The 24,160-nt window shown below is 38.2% G+C and overlaps 1 protein-coding gene across 1 annotated transcript in view; it reads right to left on the bottom strand.

Annotated features, from left to right (window-relative positions):
* Nucleotides 1-838: 838 nt before the first annotated feature.
* LOC144534457 (dachshund homolog 2-like) overlaps nt 839-24,160 on the bottom strand; it is a 98,186-nt gene continuing 74,864 nt past the window's right edge. Inside the window, exons 5-12 of the mRNA XM_078276390.1 lie at nt 23,582-23,751; nt 22,844-22,949; nt 22,670-22,744; nt 19,210-19,310; nt 17,839-17,986; nt 16,030-16,197; nt 14,071-14,136; nt 839-1,477 (exon numbers count right to left, since the gene is read on the bottom strand). Coding sequence (XP_078132516.1) covers nt 1,440-1,477; nt 14,071-14,136; nt 16,030-16,197; nt 17,839-17,986; nt 19,210-19,310; nt 22,670-22,744; nt 22,844-22,949; nt 23,582-23,751 — 872 coding nt within the window. The 3' untranslated portion in view covers nt 839-1,439. The remainder of the gene's footprint in view (nt 1,478-14,070; nt 14,137-16,029; nt 16,198-17,838; nt 17,987-19,209; nt 19,311-22,669; nt 22,745-22,843; nt 22,950-23,581; nt 23,752-24,160) is intronic.

The following is a 24,160-nucleotide window of genomic DNA, read 5'->3' as shown; positions in this document are numbered from 1 at the left end:
AGTTCCCAAATCCAAACAAAAGGAATATCGAAAATGATAACGTTTGCATCAGGGCAGTTTAAAAACAGACAAATCAAGCGCTCCTTGTCTTCAATTTGACAAACTCCAGAAACTTGACCAGTACTCCCTGGTCACGAGGGAACGGGGGCCAAAAGGTCCAAAGTCAAGGAAGAGAATTCAACGTACCTTTTTTTCTTTTCTTTTTTTTTTTTTTAGGATATAATATTGTGTTTAAAAACCACTCCATTTGTAATATAAAAAAAAAGTTTGTTTTTTTTAGGTTTTTTTTTTATATTACTTTTGCATCATTTGAGAAACTGATTTCACAGGTTATTAAGGGTGATAGAAAATACTTCATACACTGAAAAGCTGCATCCAACACTTTCAGAGTTATGTCTCCTTACAGAGAGAGAAAATAAAGGGAAGATGCAAGAGATACAAGAGGAAGAGGAGCTACTTTATAGAAAAGAAAGAGGAATGAAGCGAAGAAAGAGTATAAGAGGGGAAGAAGAGAGTTGGATGTAAGGAGTGTACAGAGGATAAAATAAGCCAAATGACAACATAAGAAAAGTTTTCCCATGCATTCTTTTCAGTCCCTGTACAGAAAACAAAAATGAATAAAACAAGAGAGACAGAAATAGCCTCCCAAGTTGTTTTCTTCTTTTCTTTTTTTATCCCTTCGCGATAATTTTTTACACTTTTTCTAAACCCCTCCTCCTCCAGTCCTGAGCACCTCTGATTAGCTGATTACCGTCCAATCAGAGAGGTGTTGCCAGCCAGCCAGCCAATGAGGTTGACTGAAGGTACTTCAAATCCAGAGGGGGTTTGAACCTTTTTATTCTTCCTTTTAAACGTCTTTTTTTTGTTGTTGTTGTATAAACCCATTCTTGTCAGCACCAATTAGAAAACACTCCTGTGGATCACATCGTGTGATTGGACCATTTGAAAAGTATTCCAATCAAATTGATCCCTGATGTTATTTCCCCACGTGATGTCCGAACCAAATTGATTGGTAAAAGGGCGTCGATGTCAGTCTGGTCTGTTTGCTTCGTGGTGACTTTTTCTTCCTTGCCTTTGCTCGGGAATGATTTTTATTTTTCAGTTTTTCGAAACAAATGAGGGATGAGAGAAGTCCCAGTGCAGGGAGAGAAAAAGAGGAATGGAGTGAAGTTTGTCTAAAAAGAAGAAAGAAGTAGAGAGAGAGAGAGAGAGAGAGAGAGAGAGAGAGAGAGACACGACCCCGGTGAGTCCAAATCAGGGGTGTTTCGCCCTCCTAGTAGTCTCATTGTTTCAAAGCAACATCAAAAAGTTTGCACGTAGAATCCCGCCTCCCAGGGAGGATGTTGCCATGGTGAATCTGGGCTGGTGGAGTTTATCTGTGCGTGAGAGGGAGGGGGTAAGGTAGGGAAGGGGTGGGGTTTCTGGAGGCAGTGTCCTTTCTAGAACATCATGGGGGTCTTCAGAAACGACCGGGAGTCTGAAAATAAACACACAACAAGGTATCGGAAACAAAGCAACATTAAAATTGAACCCTAACACAGTGGTTTCCAAACTTTTTTTGCAGGGCTCCCCTTTTGTAGATGCAAATATTTTCAAGCCCCCTAGGGACTTGAACTAACTTCACGTCACCCCCGCTGTAAGAAGTCACTGTGGCTTCAAACCTCTTGTTGCTACCAACTCGCAAACTCAGCTGGTGCAGCTTTAAGGGTTTTAAAAATGTAGATGCAGCGTTGTCAGTGTTTCAGTGCAGATCTAATAAGCTCTATTTGCACACGAACTTCATACTTCATGATTATTAAAACAGGACATCGTTTTTTAGCTGAATTAGATGCATCTTGTTCTCCCTTTATGCAGCATCCGTTTATGATAGAAGTCTCATATCTCCAATTTTGCCAGGGTCGGCTCTCCCTCTCTCTCTCTTTGACTTTTTTTTTCTCTCTCATTTCACCTCCGTGGTTCGCCTTCCGCTCCCCGTAGTGCTTTTGCTGCACCCACCCACACTGGAGCATGTACACGTACACACACACACACACACACACACACACACACACACACACACACACACACACACACACCTTCCTCTCCCTGCGGTGTCATTGTTTTCTGCGAACGTTGCAAAGTGTTTACATTTCTGCATAACAGCAACCATAAACCTGCCCTGCCTCCTCTTTCCACCCTGCACTTCTCTCTCTCACTCTTGCCCTCTACTACTTTTTACTTCATCATCTTACCCTCTAGTTTTGTCCTCTACTCATCATTCTTTGTTTAAAAAAGTATATGAAACAGGTTCGAAAAAAAACTTTCTTAAATTTCTCTTTCATCTTGCACTCGCCCCTCGTTTCCTCTTCATATTCCCTGCCTTCCCTCCTTTTCATCCCTCTCATCTCCTGCCCTTCCCTATTTTTATCACGCCACGATCCACTCAAACCCCCTCGTCTCCTCCTCTTTCATCCCTCTATTCTACATGCATCCCCTCCTCCTCCTCCTCTGCTCCCTCCTGTCCTCTATCTGTTACTCTCATATTATTTTTATCTCGACCCATTCTTCTCTCTGTCCTCTTCTGTCCTTTCTTTTTCTCCTTTAGGCAGCAGGTTTGGCCTGGTGCTTAAAAAACTGTCCTGCAACTTAAAAAGTCGCAGCTTTGGTCCCCCAGTGCTGTCCTTAAAACTTAAACCTGTATCGTGGCCGGGTTGGATCAGTGGTAGAGCAGGCGCACATATACAGAGGTTTATGCCTCGACACACAGGTCCAGGTTTCAAATCTGACCTGTGACAATTTCCTGCATGTCTTCCCCCTCTCTCTCCCCTTTCTCACCTAGCTGTCCTACCAAAATTAAAGGCGGAAAAAGCCCAAAAAATCACAAATTCATGTCATTGTTTTTGAATGTTGCTCAGATTTGTACATTTTCTGTGGCTGGATTAATTCTCGTACACTACCTATCTGCCTGACAATTAGGGTGTAACCACTGCTTATTTTCATTATAGTTTGGTCTAATAAAATGCAATCAAATTGTATTTTATATTTATATATTTTAATGTATTGTTCTGCTTGCCCAACAGACCAAAACCAAAAGATATTCAATTTACAACAACACTTCACTACTCTAAGACAGTAAACTGAAATTCTTTGAGTTGTGAACAAAACAAGACATTTAAGGACGTCATCTTGAGATACACTGATCGATATATCTTTTTGGAACCATTTTTTCACATTTTATAGACCAAACAACTGATAATTAATAATTAATCTGTTGAAGTAATTGACAGATTAATCAATCATGACAATAATCGTTAATTGCAGCCCTTAACGATCACTTCAATTACTTTACATTAATTGAATTAATTGCACTTTTTTTTTATTCTATAAAATATCAGAACATTGTTTAAAGACATTTTTTTTTTTTTCAATTATTGATAACAGTGTCAAAAATCGAGTATTAGTGGGGCTGTATTTCAGAATAAACTACACTGGTCATGGCCAGTATGACAGGAGTGTGAGTGTTAATGTACTGCACTGCATTTAATAAAACAAAACTTTAACTTTGGGAAGCTGTTGCCAATGTAAAATGTGTGAGGTTCACATTCCCATGTACAGTATTTCCAAAAAGGCAATGTGGTTAAAATCAATATCATATTTATTTAATATTGTGCATTACATCATACAAAAGAGGAGATTTTGAAATTTAGCATCTTTTAACCAGAGGGATTTTTTTATTTGTTTTGAAGATAATTTTTTTGCCCATTTTAGGCCTTTATTTTTAATAGGACAGCTGAAAACATGAATGGGGATAGAGCGGGGGAATGACATGGCAACAAAGAGCCGCAGGTCAGTCGAACCCAGGGCCGCTGCATCGAGGAGTAAACCTCCACATATGGGCGCGCGCTCTACCAGGTGAGCTACCCAGGCGTCCACAAGAGGGATCTTTTTTTGTGTTCATTAATTGTATTCTTTTGCTGATCTTTCTGTGTTAATATTTTGACCTGGCAACCCTGTTTCCCTTCCACTCTCACGTGTGTGTGTGTGTGTGTGTGTGTGTGTGTGTTGGCTGTCCTGGTTAAAAATGATGCTGACCTGCCTTGTTAAACGTATCGGCTGGGTGGAGGAAATGTCACCAGGTCTCGGAACAAGGTCACATTTTTCAAAACTACCTCCTGAGGAATCTGCACACTCCTCCTCCCTCTTTCTTCTGTCCTCCTTTTCCTCTCCTATCCCAGACCCCCCCCCCTTTTTTTCCCACCAGCTTCTCTTCTCATGTTATCCTCCTTCTTCACTTCTGTTCTTTACCCTTTTTCTTATCCTTCATTAAGCCACTATCTCTACTTTTTTTTTTGTCTCCTGTTCCACTTCATTTTTTCTTTTGCCCACATCGCTTTCTTCCGACTGCTCTCCAGCTTTCATTCCTTCTTTTCCACCTCCTCTCGTCCACAGATTCTTCCTCCCCCGCTCTCCTCCTTTTGCTGCCGTATCTTACTACTCTCTCATTTCTTTCATCATTTCCCCCATCCTCTGCATCCTTTTCTTTCATATTCTTTTGAGTCCTCAATCTTCCCTCTACTTCTCTATCAATTTTATTCTTTCCTCCTTTTTTATTTTAGCTCTCATCACCTCTTTTCTCCCCACTCCTCACTCTCGTTCTCTCCTCTTCATTTCTCCACTTTTCTCTTGACTTCTCACCCCCCACCTGTTCTTCCTGCCCTTAAAAACATCCTCAATTTCTACCAATTTTAGCTCACATCACCTCTTTCTTATCCTCTTTTCTCTCCATACCTCAACAGTTTTTTCTCCTGACATGTCTAACTTATCCTCTCATCCCCCCAATCATTTTATGTTCTCTTCCCCCGTCCTCTTTCTCCTCTTCAACTATCTTTAAATCTTTCTTCTCCTCCAACTCTTTTTCCTTCCCCTACTTACATACAATGTATTATTTCCTGTCTTTTTCTTCACTTCTGTTCTTGTCCTCTCCCCCCTCCATTTCCCTCTCATCACTCTTTTCTCCCCAATCGTCTACAGTTCCTCTCCTCCTTTTCATTTGTCCTCCCCCTCAATCTTTCCCAATTTCTATCTTACTTTTATTTTCTCCTTTCTACCTTCTCTTTGTTTCCGTCCTCCACCTGTTCTATCTTCGCTTCTCTTCTTATTTCCTCCCCTACTTTTGTCCATCCTTTTTTGCTCTAGCCTTTGTCCTACTTCCACACTTTTCCCCTCCCATCTCCTTTGCCCTCTCTTCTTCCTCACTTTCTTCCCAATCTCTTCTAATATTTTTACTGGCCAATTAGTCCGGTCAGCTTTAAACAACCAAGAGAAAACGATCTTACTCCTTTTCTTTTTAACCCTCTCTCTCTCTCTCTCTCTCTCTCCACCTCTTTTTTTCTCTCTCCCTCTCTCTTTCTGATTGTAATGCGATGTCTTTCTTTGTATTCAGCAGTTTTCTCCTCACTCGTTAATTAAGAGTGTGGAAGGTGAGAGAGGCAGGGGAGGTGTGTGTGTGTGTGTGTGTGTGTGTCAACGTAGGTGCAAAATGCTTTTATGGCTGTGTGTGTGTGAGGCAGCAAAGGGGTCCTACTGGGCCAATCAACATTAATGAAATCAGGTGGGTCCGTGTGTGTGTTTGTCAGAGTGCTTGGCTTGCAGAAGAGAAGGGATCTAAAAGGGGTCTAAAGAGGAGAGAGAGCTAATTAGAGTTCCCTGTCTCACCAGAGTGTGGATCAAACACACATACACACTAAAATACACACTTATAGGTACAGACTACACACACAGGTTGAGTGTGTGTGTGCGCCTGTATATATTCATTTATACACACGCAGAGTTTCAAATGAAGGTTTTCAATGTCAGGGAGGACTGAGCACAGCTGGTGGAAAGAGACGACATGCATACTAAAACACACACACACACACACACACACACACACACACACACACACACACACACACACACACACACAGTACTTGGCATAATGCATTCCCCAAGTCCATAACTGTAACCTAATTTCTGAGTCTTAACCCAACAGTCTTTTGCGAAAGTAAGGACAGGACATAGTCAAAAGAAATCCTAAAATAATTTAACTAAAAAAATCCAGTGTCCCAACATTGCACTTTTCAAAATTTCTCAAAATGTCCCCTTTTATCCAAAATGTCACAATTTTTTCCCTCAGTGAGGACATTTTTGGAGACAATACGTTTTAATGGAAAGTGGGGACATTTTTATTTTTTTAAATCAAAAATATTTTTTAAATCAAATTTTTTTTTCATCAAATCTTTCAACATGCTGTAGGGGTGTGCAAAAAAATTATTCACATTTGTGAATCGATTCAAGCTCTACAGATTCAAAATAGATTCATAGAATTCCAAAAATCGATTCATATTTATTTTTTTCGTTTTGTTATGGCGTGTATATTATTGTCCTGAAATTAGTTTAGCTCGCCATTCCCATAGATGGCGCTGCGTCGAATTCACACTGACGCCTGGGCGCTTTTGTCATAATCAAAAGGAGGAGGAGTGCAGCGGAAGTAGTTTAGTCGGCGCAACAACAATGGCAAACCTCACAAAAAGAATCATTCAACCTGCTTCGTCCTCATTGAAGGCGAGAGTTTGGGAATATTTAAGCTTTTATAACCTTTTTTACCGGGTTGTTACGGTAAGGACTGAACCTTAAAGGTCACATATTAAGCTTTTCCATGTTTTCTGTCATATGTTATAATGTTGGATTTTCATGTTAAACGTGGCCAAAACTTCAATTAATGAGGTAAACGTATTTTAGACAAATCCCTGTGAGCTAAAACATTCAGATTTCCAACTATTTGGAACACTCTGGTTTCAACAGTTTTTTTCTACTCTCGGCTAAGTGTTACACAACTCTAAGCTGGCCTTCTAGGATCGGTCATCTGCTCCAAGCATTGACTGTAAATATTAATATATACAGTCTATGGCTCCAAGTAGGCAGGACTGGAGTGTTTTTTTTTTAAGCCACTGAAAATTCCCATGTAACTACATGCTAACGGCAGTAAACAATGCCACCTTGGCTGCCAGTGTCATTAAACTTTCCCCAATTCCAGGTCATATTACTCCTGAAACATTTTCTGTTAGTAGTATTTGGTTTAAAAACCTTTATCTGCGATTTTTGACGGTAGAAATTGCTGCTATATTCTATTAGTGTCAACCGCTAACTAAAGTAGCTACACGGCTAAAGGCAGTAAACAATGTTATCTTGGCTGCCAATGTTGTTAAATTCTGGGTTGCATTACTGCTGAAACATGTCAGAGTGGTTAGTGTTTGGTTCAGAAGCCTTTATCTGCGATTTTTGACAGTAGAAAGTGCTGCTTCGTTCCACTACAATCTAACATTAGCATACTGCTAACTATTAAGTAGCTACATGCTAACGCGACATAGTCACTTTACTGCTGGGACGTGTGTGTGTGTGTGTGTATATATTCATATTCCGTTGCAATAGCTCCAGCTTCAACTAGTGAGACACGGAGCGGAGGCTCCGGATTTTCCATGAAGCGCGCTGACCAATCAAAGCAGACTGGGCTTTTTCTGGAATAGGGGATTAAAGAGACAGGCGCTCCTACAGAGTGTCTCATACAGAGGGTGAATACAGGTGCAGCAGCCATGGGCAGTATGAGAAAAATAAAGTTTTTTTTTTTAACAGAAAAGACATGTAAACATGTTCTAGTAGAAATACAAAATGCAAGTATAATCCTGAAAATGCTATATAATAATAGTTACCCTTTAATACATAAGGCACAGGCTCAACCAGGTGAGCTACCAGGGCGCCCCACTTCTTTGTGACTTTTTTCGACATACTATACTTTCTTAGACTTTTTTTTTCTGACTTTTCTTTGACATACTATGACTTTTTTCGACATACTAAACTGTGACTTATGACTTTTTAGACATATTGTGACATACTATACTGACTTTTTCCACATTCTATACTATGACTATTTTCTACATATGATTTTTTTTTTCAACATACTATGGATTTTTCAACATGATTTTATGTTATACTATGACTTTTTAGACTTTTTTTTGACATACTATACCAGGGTTTCCACGGGGTCTTAAAAAGTCTAAAAATCCCTAAAGTATTGTGTTCTAGGTCTTAAATAATTTTAAAAGGTCTTAATTTTCTTATGTCCATGTAACGCTACCTCTAATGGTCACTGAATTTTTTTCTTTTTTTTTTTTTAATTCTGTGGGATTGTAGTTATTTCTTTCACTAGTATAAATATAATACGCTGTCAATGTACAGATTATTATTACTCCGTTTTGCTTTTATTAATTTGAATACATGTATTTACTTTGCAAGTACTTTTGTGACTCTGCATTTCGTTGTAGTTTGATGTCGGGATATAGGTCTTAAAAACTCTTAAATTTGACTTGGTTGTTTTTTCGACATACTATTACTGTTTTTCGAAATACTACTATGACTTTTTTATGACTATTTTTCGACATTCTATGATTTTTTATAACTGACTTTTTTTAAACATACTTTGACTTTTTTTTTTTTTTTCATACTGTGAAATGTCTGTCTAAAATGTTATGGAAAATTTCAGCTTTCTAGGACCCACCAACTCCCAGGACCTAAAGTGGGTGTCCAACATCGACACAGTAATCAAAAAGGCCCAGCAGAGGATGTACTTCCTGCGCCAGCTCGGAACCTGCTTTAGAGCTGATGCTCCAGTTCTACACTGCAATAATCAAGTCTCCTGCAGACCCATCACTCCCTGGACACAACCTGTTCCAACTTCTCCCCTCTTGTAGGCACAACAAAACACTGTATGCCAAAACAAAGTTTCTTCCTACAGGCCATCACTCTGATGAACAGTTAACATAAGTTCAATCGCACTATATATTTTTTTTTGTTTTTATCGTACATGTCACTGTCAAAATGAAAACCTAAGCTGCTGTGTATATATACTGACATGTATATGCATTTCCACGTCATGTTTATAAAGCAACCTGTTACATTAACCATTCAATAGTTATTCCACTACTGTATTATTCTTTAAAATTGACAAACAGTCTGACATTGCGTGTTGTATTGTGTGTGTATATATCAATAAAGCTGCTGTACTGTTCTTGAGAGAGCGAGAGCGAGAGATTTCGACCAAATTAATCAATGTCGATATTGTAGAGTTGACTGCTTTTACTCACTTTACTGTAATGAAGCCTTAACAACCAGCAAAAGATAACACTGTGTCAGTGTCACATTGTGTGTCATTATGTTGAAAAATGTCATAAAAAAGTGGGAAAAAAAATAAATGTATAGTATGTTGAAAACAGTCATAGTATAGTATGTCAACAAAAGTGGGAAAACGTTATAGTATAGTATTTTGTAAAAAATCTAGTAAAGTAAAAAGTATAGTATGTCGAAAAAAAGTCATGTATATACAAAAAGTGAAAAAAGTCATAGTATAGCATATCGAAAAAAGGTCATGGTATACAGTGGCAAGAAAAAGTATGTGAACCTTTTGGAATGTCATGGTTTTCTGAATAAATTATAAAGCTGGCAAGGGTGACGAAGTTATTTAAAAAACTTTAGAAATTCACCAGTCTACAGGACTGTTGCTACTCTACCAAGAAGTGGGCGCCCAGTCAAAATGACACCAAGAGCACAACGAAGACTCATCAATGAGGTCAAGAAACAATCCCGATTGACAGCCAAAGATTTGAAGGCATCATTGGAACTGGCTAACATCTCTGTTCGTGTGTCTACAATACGTAAAACATTGAACAAGCAGGGTATCTACGGCAGGACGCCACGAAGGAAGCCACTGCTTACTAAAAAGAACATTGCTGCATGCCTAAAGTTAGCAAAAGAGCACATTGACACTCCACAGCGGTATTGGCAAAATGTTTTGTGGACTGATGAAACTAAGACTGAACTATTTGGAAATACCACACAGCAATACATCTGGCGTAGAAACGGCACGGCATATCACCGTGAAAACATCATCCCAACCGTAAAGTATGGTGGAGGAAACCTAATGGACTGGACAGCTTGGAATCAATAGGGGCTTTCCGACCGGAGGGATTTTTGCAGTTCTTAGAACTAAACGTTCCTAGAACACACTTGTCGTCGTGTTCCGACAGGAAAAATTTGGGGATTTTTAAGTTCCTCTGGCCGCAGTAGCGTACTTTTTTAGTTTCTACTTCAGAGCAGGGTCTTTTCCCTTTTCCTAGGTGTACTTGATTGGTCGAACTTATAAGTCACGCCCACTGCCAACTCGGAACTTGCAGACAGAGCAACAACGGGACATTTTTAACAATTTTCACCATGTTATTCATCATTAAATTCACTTCTGACAATGTTTTAGGCGAGAAATTAACTGTTTAGATTCGAATATAGGCAGTCTTGCGAAAATTGATTTCGAATTGACAATTTGCTTCAAAGTTTTCAGAGTTGAGAAGCTCCATGAAGTGAGGCGACAGCCAGCAAGCGCCTGCCCCGGCCTCTAGCTCGTCGCTCGGCCAGTCATGCTCAGACACCTCGCTGTGAGCTGGAGGTCTCTCAGGCCGCTCTCGTAAATAAGAGGCTTTTATTTCGCCGTTGACGGTTCGTTTGTTTAAATATCACAACACATGTCCATCATAAGATTAACGGGAACCTGTGGTTAACTGTCTTTTCGGAGTTAAACTCCACAAGCGTGTCCTGCGTGTCCGTCACACACACACACACACACACACACACACACACACACACACACACACACACACACACACACAGCAGGCAGAGGCAGGGTCTGTTCCGAGTATAATAAAGCCCCATCTGTGTTGAGCAAAACATTACTTGAATAACTATGAGAATGGACAGAATGCGGAACTCGGAAAAGTGGACTGATGCGGAGGTGCAGGCACTGCTGGCCTCCTCCATGCTGCTTTGTTGTTGTTGTATGTGGCGCTAAGGTCTAGTGACGATGCTATAAAGACCGTTGCCGTGCTTGCGTCACTCCCTTACCCCTCCTACCAGTCCCTATGGCCACTTGGCCAGTGGGAATGAAAACGGAAAAAAAGATTTTGGGGGGAGAGTAGTTCTTAGAACTGCTTAGAAGTGTATTTTTCCTCTAAAAAGTACAAGTACTATCCGGGAGGAAAGCACCTATTCAGGGGAAGATGAATTTCCAAGTATATCAGACAATTCTTCAGGATAATGTGAGAATGTCTGTATGTCAGCTGAAATCGTGCAGAAGGTGGGTGATGCAACAGGACAACGACCCAAAACACAACAAGTCCACAACAGAATGGCTTCAGAAAAATAAAATCACTGCCTTTTTGAATGTTGAATGAGTGTGTTCAATAAAGACATGAAAGGTCAGAATTTGTTTGTGTTATTATTTTAGACACATGTTTGTCAATACCCTTGACTTAGATGAAGATCAGATCACATTTTATGACAAATTTATTCAGAAAACAATGAAATTCCAATAGTTTCACATACTTTCTCTTGCCACTGTAGTACTCTGAAAAAACATTATGAAAAGCAAAAAAGTTTAAAAAAGTATTAGTATAGTATGTTGAAAAAAAAAAATCATAAAAAAGTCATAGTATAGTATGTTGGAAAAAGGGTCATAGTATAATATGCTGAAAAAAATCAAAAAAGTCATAGTATAGTATGCTGAAAAAAAAATCATAAAAAAGTCATAGTATAGTATGTTGAAAAAAGTCATAGTATAGTATGCTGAAAAAAATCATAAAGTCATAGTATAGTATGTTGAAAAAATTCAGTATAGTATGTTAAAAAAGTCATAGTATAGTGTGTCGAAAAAGTAACAGTATAGGATGTTGAAAAAAGTCATAGTATAGTATGTCGAAAGAAAGTGGAACAAAGTCATAGTATAGTATGCTGAAAAAAAATCATAAAAAGTCAGATTATAGTATGTAAAAAAAAAAGTCATAAAAAAGTTATAGTATATACAAAAAGTGGAACAAAGTCATAGTATAGTATGCTGAAAAAAAGTGGAAAAAGTCATAGTATAGTATGTTAAAAAAGTCATAGTATATATCGTATGTCGAAATAAGTCATAGTATAGTATGTCGAAAGAAAGTGGAAAAAGTCATAGTATGCTGAAAAAAATCATAAAGTCATAGTATAGTATGTTGAAAAAAGTCATAGTATAGTATGTCAAAGAAAGTGGAAAAAGTCATAGTATAGTATGCTGAAAAAAATCATAAAAAAGTCATAGTAAAGTATGTTGAAAAAAATTTGTATGTCAGAAAAAGTGGAAAAAGTCATAGTATATACAAAAAAAGTGGAAAAAGTCATAGTATAGTATGCTAAAAAAAAAATCATAAAAAAGTCATAGTAAAGTATTTCGAAAAAAGTGAAAAAAAGTGGTATGTCGAAAAAAGTCATAGTATTGTTGTCAAAAATGTGGAAAAAAGTCATAATATAGTATTTTGAAAAAAAATCAAAAAAGGTCATAGTATATACAAAAAGTGGAAAAAAGTCATAGTATAGTATGCCGAAAAAAATGTCGTATGTCGAAAAAAAGTGGAACAAAGTCATAGTATAGTATGCTGAAAAAAATCCTAAAAACATCAGTAAAATATTTAAAAAAAAATTCGTATGTCAAAAAAGTGGAAAAAGTCATAGTATATACAAAAAGTGGAAGAAATCATAGTATAGCATGTCAAAAAAAGTGGAAAAAAGTAATTGTATAGTATGTTGAAAAAAAGTCATAGTATAAGTATGTTGAAAATGTCACAGTATAGTATGTGGAAAGTGGAAAAAAGTTGTATGTCGAATAAAGTGGAAAAAAGTATAGCATATCGAAAAAAGTCAAGGTATAGTATGTCGAAAAAAAGTCATAGCATAGTTTATATAGTATGTAGAGAAAAGTCAGTATAGTAAGTCAAAAAAGTCACATGCTGTAACAAAACATAAAAAGTTATGGTAACGTATGCCAGAAGACATCAAACGGCCTTGTGTAGTATCTCACAAAAAGTAAAATGTCATAAAAGTCATAGTATAGTATGCTGAAAAAAATTCAGTATAGTATGTTAAAAAAAAGTCATAGTATAGTATGCGGAAATGGGGAGTCAAAAAAAATCATAAAAAAGTCATAATATGTCATAAAAAAAGTCATACAGTAAAATGTCATAAAGTCATAGTACAGTATGTTGAAAAAATTCAGTATAGTATGTTAAAAAAGTCATAGTATAGTATGCTGAAAAAAATCATAAAAAAGTCATAGTAAAGTATTTAGAAAAAAGTGAAAAAAAGTGGTATGTCGAAAAAAAATCATAGTATTGTTGTCAAAAATGTGGAAAAAAGTCATAGTATAGTATGTTGAAAAAAAACATAAAAGGTCATAGTATATACAAAAAGTGGAACAAAGTCATAGTATAGTATGCTGAAAAAAAGAATGGAAAAAGTCATAGTATAGTATGTGGAAAGTGGAAAAAAGTTGTATGTCGAATAAAGTGGAAAAAAGTAATAGTATAGTATTTTTATAAAAAAGTCATATGTCATAAAAAGTCATACACATAAAATAGTCATGACATACTATAGTATGACATGCCTTTTTATGACATTTCCATGTTTTTTATGACATACTATACTAAACTCACTATCCAAAATGTCCATGTGTCCAATGTGTTTGTTTCTATAAAGTCCTCACTTACTGAAGATGTCACCCTTTTCCAACATGTCTTTACTTTCCAACAATGTTCTCATTTGAAAAAGATGTCACTTTTCCAGAAATGTCTTTACTTTCCAAAACAAATGACCATTTTCCAAAAATGTCCTCACCCTCAAGGTCTACATTTCAACTTGGCCCTCAGCACAAACACACAAGTTGACACAACCTTAAAACTATATATATAAAAATATGTCCACACTTTTACACACTGACATCAGCTGAATGAAATATTTCCACACACTCACATGTGTGTCTGATAAGGTGCATACATCAAAGGGAGGCCACAGTGTCTCTGTGTCTGCTTAATGTCTCCACTAATCTAGCCTGGGCCCCAACAGACACACACACATATGCCTACCACGTGTTAGTGTGTGTGTGTGTGTGTGTGTGTGTGTGTGTGTGTGTGTGTGTGTGTGTTCAGGTACCTTGTACAGCGCCGTTGTCTTGCTGGTTTCCATTAAGTTCAGGTTTATCCTCGGCTACAGCAGCGTCTGGTATGAAACACAAAGACAAGACAGAGTCTCAGTGGGTCGTCCAATAAAAAAAAAGAAAAGAAAAACAGCACCTTGTAACCGTGTGCAGGTCAAAAAAAAACTGGATTTACAAAGAAGTCACAACAACCATTTGTATAGTATAGTATAGTATAGTATTATAGAGATTGATCCTGCACCCAAAATATATTTGGAGTAACACCAGAATGGTGGCTTTAAATTGTTTGTATTTTTATCGAGCTGCAACTAATGATTACTTACATTATTGCTTAATCTGCTGATTATTTTCTCAATGAATTGTCTAAGTCTATAAAACGTCAGAAAATGTGAAAAATTAGCCCAAATTACCTGTTTTGTCTGGCCAAGAGTCCAAAACCCAAATATATATTAAATTGAATATCATATAAGATGAAGAAAAGCAACAAATCTCCACATCTAAGAAGGTGAAACCAGCAAATATTTGTTTTTGTTTTTGGCTTGGTTAAAGTGTCCCGTACAGTATTAGTCAACTGGGATGGCTATTTTAGCATTCGTTTGCAGTAAAGCTACACAGAGGAGATCAAATGCACAATTACTGCCGCTGGTGATTACACTGAACTTTATGGAAGGAAGACAGAAAAACAGCAGCAGCCTGTTTTTAAGAGCTTCAGTCAACAACAGCTCAGATACAACAAGGTGAACACAAAGGCTAGAACCACGTCCCTCCAAAACATGTCCCTACTTTCCAGAGTATGTCCTATTTCTCCAAAATGGCCTCACTTTCCTAAAATGATGTCGCTTTTTCAAACTGACCTCTGCTTACACAAATATTTGGACTCGCTTCCCAAAAATCATAATACATTCCAAAGTGTCCCAACGTTGCAAACAAAACTATACTCAATTTCCCAAAATACTGTTAGTTTTTGTAACTGTTCTCCCTTTTCAAAATGTTTGCACTTCCCAAAAGATGTCCTCATTTCCAAAAACAGATTAAATCAAAGAAAAGGAAGAAATAAGACCAACAAAAAAGAGAAAGAACTGTAGAGTGAAACATCTAATCAAACTAAGAAGGAAAGAAGCTAATTAAAAATGTAATCCAAAGAATCCAAGCTTGAAACGAAAGAACAGTAAGGGTGTTGGAAAGATTCCTTAACAAACAGGGAAACATTAAAGGTGCCCTGCCACAAATATTTCATTACTTTGTGGTAATGTCTGAAGTTCTACCATGGACTCTGTAACATTTTTTGTGGAAAAAAATGCCTTGGTTACCTTGTTTCAAGCCATTCTAGCATGGTATAGAAAGCCTGCAGGAAGACTCAGCTCGATTTCTGCCAGTTCTCATTAATATTCAACAAGCTAAGCTGTTTGAATCTGATTGGCTAACAGCTAGCCAATGAGAGCCTGGCTGTCAGAATCCTTTACCCAGCCCAACTGGGCGAGCTAATGAATAGTAATGAGCTCAGGCAATATGATGTCAGACTGATCAGCTTTTGTAAATGGCCTGATTTCTCTGCTTATTTCTTTTCAGTGGCTAGAGCTGACAGAGGAGGTAGCAGTTCATCTTCACATTCACCACATAACACAAACACATATGGACCTAACATTTAAAAAAATGCAAGTAAAACGGTTTTGTATGGCAGGGCACCTTTAAAGAAAGCCTAGCGAGCAGTAAAACAAATATATATAGTATAAGAAAACAAACGGTAACACTTTACTTGAAGGTATCTACATAAGAGTGACATGACACTGTCATGGCATATGAACCCTAACCCTAACTTATGACAAAAAACGAATGACACTTACTAAAAAAAGCGTAATGTCAAAAACGTTTATGACTTGTTTATAATGTTCATGACAGTTTCATGTCACTCTTATGTAGATACCTTCAAGTAAAGTGTAACCAAACTAACGTACCGTTCTTGTTGTTGTTTGCAGTGTGCAGCGGCTCAGGAGACGGGGAGGACGAGGATGAGTGTTTCAGAGCGTCCTCCACCCTTTCCCTCCTCTTCGACTCAAACTCCAGCGCCTCCTGCAGCTTCCTCTTGGCCTTCTTCTCCTTCTTCAGGCGCTTCTGGATGGAGGCTGAGGGAGGAAGACGTGATCACATGAGGGGGGAAAAAAGTCCCAGGAGTCATTTTGTGTTCAGTTTGAAAGTTTCAAAGTGTGGTTGTGTGAGCTACTTCTCCATAGCCCAGTTTGGAGAAACAGGTAAGAGTACCGACACGGAAGCTAAGCAACGTACTGCTGTGGACGGGGGCAGCTGCTAAAACGTATTTTAGAAACCTAAAAACACAATCATCAATATCAGTTTACGTGTACGCTATATTTAGAATATTTTCACAGCTTTACCTTGCGGTTAGACAGCCCTTTCTGACGGGGAACTGAAGCTGTTATCTGTAGCCTCTTTCCGACCAAGTAGTTACAGGAACGTAGTTATAGGAACAGTCCACTTCTAAACAGTTCTACTAACCACTCTCCCCTAAAACCGTTTTTTTCCATTTGCATTCACACTGGCCAAGTGGCCATAGGAACTGACCTTTTGTTTTTATAATCACAGCCATCTAACCACCACTATGTGGAAAAGGGAAAAGGGAAAAGACCCTGCCCTGAAGTAGGAGCTGGAAGAGTTACAGGAACTGTGGCCAGAGGAACTTAATAATCCCCAAATTGGTCCAGTCGGAACACGAGAAAAAAAGGGTTCTAGAAACGTTATGTTCTAGGAACTGTAAAAATCCCTCCGGTCGGAGAGCGGCTTATGTTTACTTTTGGCTTGAAGAGAGCGATATAACGGCTTCAGTTCCCCGTCGTAAACGGCTGTCTGACAGCAAGGTGGAAATATTTTAAGTATTGCGTTGAACTGATACAGATGTTTGTAGGTGTTTAAAATACGTTTACCTGCTGCCCCCGTCCACAGCAGGACATTGCTTAGCTTCTGTGTCTGTACTCCTGCCTGCTTATCTAAACTGGGGGCGTGCCGACCTCCATCTACTGTAGCTAATACACTGACTATGGAGAAGTAGCTCACACTAGGGTTTGGCATCGTTTGGATTTTAACGATTCTGATTCCAATTCCGATTCTTCCTTTCGATTCTGGTTCTTATCGATTCTCAATTCCGATTCTTTGAGGGGTGGAGTTGAAACGGGTCACATGCTTATTTTCACAAATAAGAGGAAAGTTTTATTTTGATTCAATGGTGGTTTGCACTTTTACAGAGCTTTTTCAACGTAACTAGAGTTCCGCTTACTGTGCTCCAAGGCTGCAACACAACAAGCGCCTGGCCGCTTCGGAAACCAAAACTTGCGCATATTAAATTGGGAAGTGATGATCGGATTTGAAACCAAACCCTCTAAATGATTCCAATAAAGAAACGATTCCGATGGAATCGTAATTTTTTGAAACGATTCCAAGTAGGAATCGGTTCTCGATGCCCAACCCTAGCTCACACAAGCACACTTCAAAAGATACAAACTATCCCTTTAAGCTGCCTCAAGTATTTCTATTTCGGTTAAAGTTCCTACATTTCCCTGAGTGCCTTCAAACAACTTCCATGTCGTCCCATAGCCAACGCAATGATTAGACCAGTTAGAACAAAATAAGTTTCTACTCAAGAAAATCATTTCTTTCTCAAGTTCCAACCTTTTCCATTGGTGCTTTGTGTTCTGGGTGTATCATTGTACCACACATACGTGAAATGGCTGTTTTCATTGTGTGTTAATCTTTACCCCTGCTCTGTAGTTCGGAGGTGAGCTGTCGTTCAAGACTCTCTCTCATCTCTCTTTCTCTGTAGAGCTCCATCTTCAGCTCTCTTTTCTCCGCCTGGATCTGTTTGTCCTGCACCCGGGCGTTCTCCACCGCCACCTTCAACAGGCCCTGAGAGGACACGGTTACAAGAAGAAGTCTTGTTATAGGGAAAATAACTTTAAAAGACATGAGTTTTGACTTTAGTGACAGTATGCAGATGTCAAAACTAAAGTATCAGCGTTTTGAGTATTATTTTCTGATATTAGGGATCAAACATCTTGATAAAATCTGTTTACAAAGTGTCCGGTCTTAATATGTGCCGTTTTATCCTTCACCTCAATACTGCAGGTTTTATTGTGATACTGGATATACTATGATATACTATGATATGGGAGCACTGCAGTCCATTAAGAACAGTCAAAGAAAAGATTGCACTGATTGCTTGAAATAAGATAACTATTTAGTTATACATCTACATTTTATAAGCATAGGTTTCAACAGAGTAATTTATGATAATAATATAAGATAATCCTTTGTAAGATACATACTAAGAAAAAAATTCTCTTTTATACTTAAAACTTATTATACTCAATGTGCATAATTGTTTGGAATAATTTAACATCCTATATTTTCCTTTTAATGTTCTACTGTTCTTCTTTTGCATACATGTTTCATGGAACATCCTTAAACATAGTTATTTGTGTAATCTGTAATGCTGCTTGTCAAAATTTTCTCACAGATCATCAGTGATCACAGTGCTTCTGTACAGCTGTTTTCTTTTTTAAACAGATGTATTTTACATGTTTTTTATTGTACATTTCTGTTTTAAAAGCTTTTCTGTACGTGGTGTATGTTACGCACCAAAATACCACGGCAAGTATGAGAAACTTGACTTGAAAATCAAACTGATTCTGTTTATTATCATATACATTGTCTAAATGTCTTTAATACGAGAAGGAGGTGAACCTTTAATTAACCATGATCACATGTTGCTGTATTGTCTTCAATAATCCTTATTGGTGATATTATAACACTAAAATAAGATAAGATACAATATACTTTATTAATCCCACACTGGGGAAATTCCTGTGCTACAGCAGCTCAAAAGAAAAACATTTACACATATCAGAATAACACAAATACACATTAAGTAGACATAGGAGAAGAAATATACATAAAGTATAAGAAATATAACAAAATGAATAAATTATAATAAAAATAGTAATAAAAACAAACATATTTACACAGTAAACACCCTTATATAAACAGACAGTATTACAGTAATACGCCACTGAATCCTCTACCAACCTCTAACACAAGAGTCTTTCGAGACAATAAAAGCAGGATCATACCTGGATGTTGGTGAGCAGGGTCTCCACTGACGACAGGCCGTCAGCGAATAGGAACGGAGCAGGGAAGCCGGGGGGCAGGGCTTGTCCCAGCGAAGACTCTTCTGCGAAGAATACATATCAAAAACATTTCTTTTGGGGGGGGATTTTGGTTGACCTCTTTTATGGCACACTTTACTATGACATTTTAATAAAAAATACTACATACTAAAATATCAACACATCACGTTACTAAAATGACAGAATACTGTCCTGTCTTTTGAAAAGAGAATCTATTTTTTTGGTTTTATGTGGTAATCTTATGTGTACATATTTGTTTTCCTAAATGTAGTACTTTACATATTAAAAATATTGTTATTATTACTACTTCAAATAAACAAGTAAGGACTTTTAAGCCGTCCATGAACTCCAAAATCTGCCTTCAAACTTGTAAAGAATTTAGCTGCTTAGAGTGCATCAAAGGTCAGCTTTGCTACGCTAGCTGTAGCTTAGCATTTAACGAAATGACAAGAGTGGGGTATCAATCTTTTCATCTACAATAACTCTCAGCAAGAAAGCAAATAAGTATATTTCACCAAATGTCGAGCTATTCCTTTAATAGCCAACAACAAGTGTGTTTCTTTTAAAAATAGTAAAATAAATGTACGTCGTATAAGTTTATGAAATGTTGATGTTACTAAGGCAGCTTTATTTATTTTTTACTAAAAGGTATAAAAGGCAACGAAGCAGCATCACAGAAATCAATTACACCACACACACACACACACACACACACACACACACACACACACACAGGTCGTTAGTATTCAGACAATCATGTATGGTACTAATTGGCAAGGATTAAAGACATTCTTGATTTGTGTGTGTGTGTGTGTGTGTGTGTGTGTGTGTGCGTCACAGTGTCTGATCATCCCTTAATGCCTAACACACTGACAACTGGGTTAACTCTGCTGTGAAATTAACGCTGATTAAGATGCACACTCTCTCTCTCTCTCTCTCTCTCACACACACACACACACACACACCATCTCTATCTGCCACTTCATCCATACATCCCTTTACTCCACCTTTCCACTCATATCTTTGCCCATCACCTTTTCTTCACTTCCACATGTGTTTCTTTCTCTCATCTTCATCATTAAAACTTCCTTCTTCTCTTCCCCAATGTTTCCTTCTTTCTCTTTCCCAATTTCCAGGTCAATCTTCCTTATTTTATTCTCATCCTTTCTTTTTTTGTCAACCATTTGTCTTTTCACCTCTTGTCTTGTCTCCCATTACATGTTGATAAAGCTTTGAAATGTAAAAAAGTGTTAGGAGAAAGTGGAGTGGATAAGGGGGGATAAAAGGTGAGCACAGTAAAGGACAAACAATGACGTGGTGCAGAGGAGAGAATATGAGGAAAAACTGGGATGAAATATCAATGGAGAAACAGCAGAATATGGAGAGGAGGGAGGAAGAAGAGGGAGCGTTTAAACGGATTTAAAAAAAGAAAGACAGGTATTTCGATAAAAAGAGGAGGGGGGAAGGATTATAAAAATGAGTGGAGGGAGGAAAAACAGTAAGAATGAACACTTGGTTTCATTCTACTGTAGCACAAAGAAGTGCTTTTATTTTGAAAAAGGAGCAGCAGGGAAAATGCAGACATTGAAGGATGCATAGTGTTACTTAATATGCATTAATCAATTTTATGAGTAAAGTTACCGTATTAAAAAATACCTTTCTGAATGGAATTTCTGCAAATTATCCAAAACTGAGTTTGCTTCCACTGGTCACAAATTTGAATTAAATAATACACAAAAACTGTCTGAGGATACGACACAGTAAGGTCACTCTCTCTCACAAACACAGGTTTAGTTTATTATGTCGTTCCGCTGCAGTAATTGCTCCAATATACCTTCCAGATGGAGGGAGAACATTTCGTTGTCTGTTATTTTCCCCTGAGATGAGCAGTAAACACTTTCTGTGTCTGAGTGGCTTTTATACGCTTTCTAGTTATCAACAGGAACTTGAATGTGTTTTAATGTTTTAATGAGCCGTCCAGGATTATTTAAGTACAGTATCGCAGAGTCTTGGTACGGCATATTAGTCCAACATGACGCACAAACACTCAGAACCGTAGTACTTTGTTGTACGTAAATCAGATTTCACAGTCATTTATAACTGTGTCAAGGGAACCTCTGATTTATTTTTTATTTAAAAGAGGATCATTGGCGCAAAATTATCTTCAGCTACTGCAATCCATTCTCATTCCAAACCCGTCACAAACAAGGACCCCTTGGCGTCACTTTTTAACGCACTCAGTAGCCCTAGTTTCACAAAAACTACGACGCTTCACGTACCGCTGTTTTAAACATGTGGTTAACGTTGTGAATTCAAACAAAACTACTTGGTTAGGTTTAGGAAAAATAATGGTTTGGGTTCAAATGAGTATGTTTGTTACGCTACGTGAGTTAAAATAAGTGAACGTTGACTTTTGGTTTCACGCGGGACACGAACACCTGGGTGAAAGTCCTGTTTCTTCGACCCATCCATTCACCCCATGGATTGGCAAAAATAGTTGTGTTTGGATTTCCAAGAGCTCATGATACAAGACACTTTGATAATGCTGCACAGGTATTTTCTGAAAGTTTTTCGGGCGTTTTTGTAACTGTTCAGCTGTCTTTTTTTCGGCCTCCGTCGAAGTCTGTTTGCACTGACATGTTACATTTTTCGGGCACGCCGCTATTATTAAAAGCATTCCATTGAAAGCTTTTTCTGGGACCAAAGAGAGCCTAGAGAGGTGAGCACTATATACAAATTATATTGTTTTTGGTTGAACTATTCCTTTAAGATCCACACTCCATTCTTTAAGGGAAGCAGATTTGTATTGATTTTAAAGGAAGCTGCTCCTGCTGATGTCTGCAGGGCAGCCTCAGGAGTATGAATGGAGAGGAAATAAGGAGAGGAGGTGAGGAGAGTGAAGAATTAGCTGAAAACAGAATGTGTTATAAGAATGGAAAGTACAAAGTGTGTGATGGAGGGAGGAGAGGCCCCACATGCTTTTAGTGTGTGACCTCTCAACCCCTTTTAGCCATGTCTCCTTCACTTAGCCTCACCCCCTCCCCCCTTCATCTATCTATCTATATATCTATTTATCTCTGCCTCCCTCGTTCATTCCTCTGATTGATGGCTCAGAGACAGGTGATCAATAGGAGGGGCTGAACATCCTGACGCTTCTGTTTCTGTTTGTGTGTGTTTCTGCGAGTGTGTTTTCAGTCAAGTGACTTTGTGTGTGTGTGTGTGTGTGTGTGTGTGTGTGTGTGTGTAAATACAGTAGATGAGGAAAGCGCTCTAAGTGAGGACAATTTGTCAGTTGTCAAAAACAAAATGGGTGAGGGTTTAGATTAAGATGGGTAATGGAATATACGCACTTATATAAGTGTGTGTGTGTGTGTGTGTGTGTGTGTGTGTGTGTGGGTCCAACCTTTGTCCTTTGTTATTTTCTTGATGGGTGCAGCAGGGTTGGGCAGTGCAACATCTGCATCAGCGGACACCAATCCTGTTGAAAGAAAAAGCACAGTGAGTTTTGTGTGTGTGTGTGTGTGTGTGTGTGTGTGTGTGTGTGTGTGTGTGTGTGTGTGTGCGCGTATGAGTGTACCCAGTCTTTCGGGTGAGCTGGAGGCCGAGCTGCTGGGCTGCGACTGCAGAGGAGTGTTGATCTCATCAACAGATGGAGAGAGAGAGGGACTGTCACACACTCTCTCCTGCAGAGAGAGAGAAAGAGAGAGAGAGAGACAGAGAGAGAGAGAGAGACAGAGAAGGCATGAATGAGTGAGGTTTAAATAAGTGTATTGATGGAAGATCTGAAGTGAATCATTAGATGTTTTAATATGGTTACTATGGGTTACTAGTGACTGGCATCGTTTTAAGAGAGGACGCTGCCATGTTGGAGGTGTAGCATAACAATAAAACTAATGAATAATACATACGATAAAAGAAATGATACATGAAGTAGAATTAATCTTTTTTCCTGTGGGAGGAAAAAACAGCCTCTGTTTGTTTCTTGGATTTAGGAAGATTGTAAAGAAAAGACCACCACACATTTCCTCAACATTTAGAGAATTCAACAATCTCTTATCATCATTTTTTCAAATATTGGCAAACTCAAAGCTTCAAAACGGCAGTCCACAAACCAATGGGTGACGTCACTGATGCTACATACACTGTTTTTACAGTCTATATGTGTTAGATTAATGCACATATTATTTCCTTTCATTTCAAAACAGATATATTAAACATATTATAAAAGTTCTTTATTGAGGAGTTCCTCAGGGAAGCTACTGGGGTCCTCGATGGTTGTCATTTACAAAGTATTTTTTTAAAGTGCGCGTTTCACCTTGATGACAGGCGCCCGGTGGACGTGGGTGTGTATCTGCTGGGCTGCGGCGGCCATGTTGGCGATGGTGTTGAGGTGGTTCATCTGTGACATCGCCATGGCCACAGATGCAGGCGGCAGCCCCATAGGCAGCAGAGGGTGGGGCATCATCATGAAGGGCAGGTCCAACCCTGAGTGAGAGAAGAGAGGGGAGAGAGAGGGTGAGGGAGAGCAACAGTTAAGGGGAAATACATTTAAATGAAATGAGAGAGAAGGTGGTCACGTTCTCATTTCATTCTGCAATTTACGGTTTCTTTGCTATTGCAGTTGATATTCTGTAATAGACGTATGGGTAATGGCAAAAGTGTTTGCCTGAATATATTGAAATTTAATTAGGTACAGTAAAACAGATTGTTTATGCCGCAATAACACTTGTTTAACTGGATCATTTGACATCTCTGCAATGCATAAATAACATATAATATTACCAACTATGTGAAAGGTATGGAAGCGTATTACATTCACCATGGAATTTTTTTTTTGACACCTTATCTCGTAATTACAAGATTCTGATCTCGTAATTTTGAGAAAAGATCTCGT

The sequence above is a fragment of the Sander vitreus genome, chromosome 19, assembly GCF_031162955.1.
Source record: "Sander vitreus isolate 19-12246 chromosome 19, sanVit1, whole genome shotgun sequence".
In the NCBI taxonomy this organism is placed as follows: domain Eukaryota; kingdom Metazoa; phylum Chordata; class Actinopteri; order Perciformes; family Percidae; genus Sander; species Sander vitreus.
This window is presented reverse-complemented; position numbering and strand designations above follow the sequence as displayed.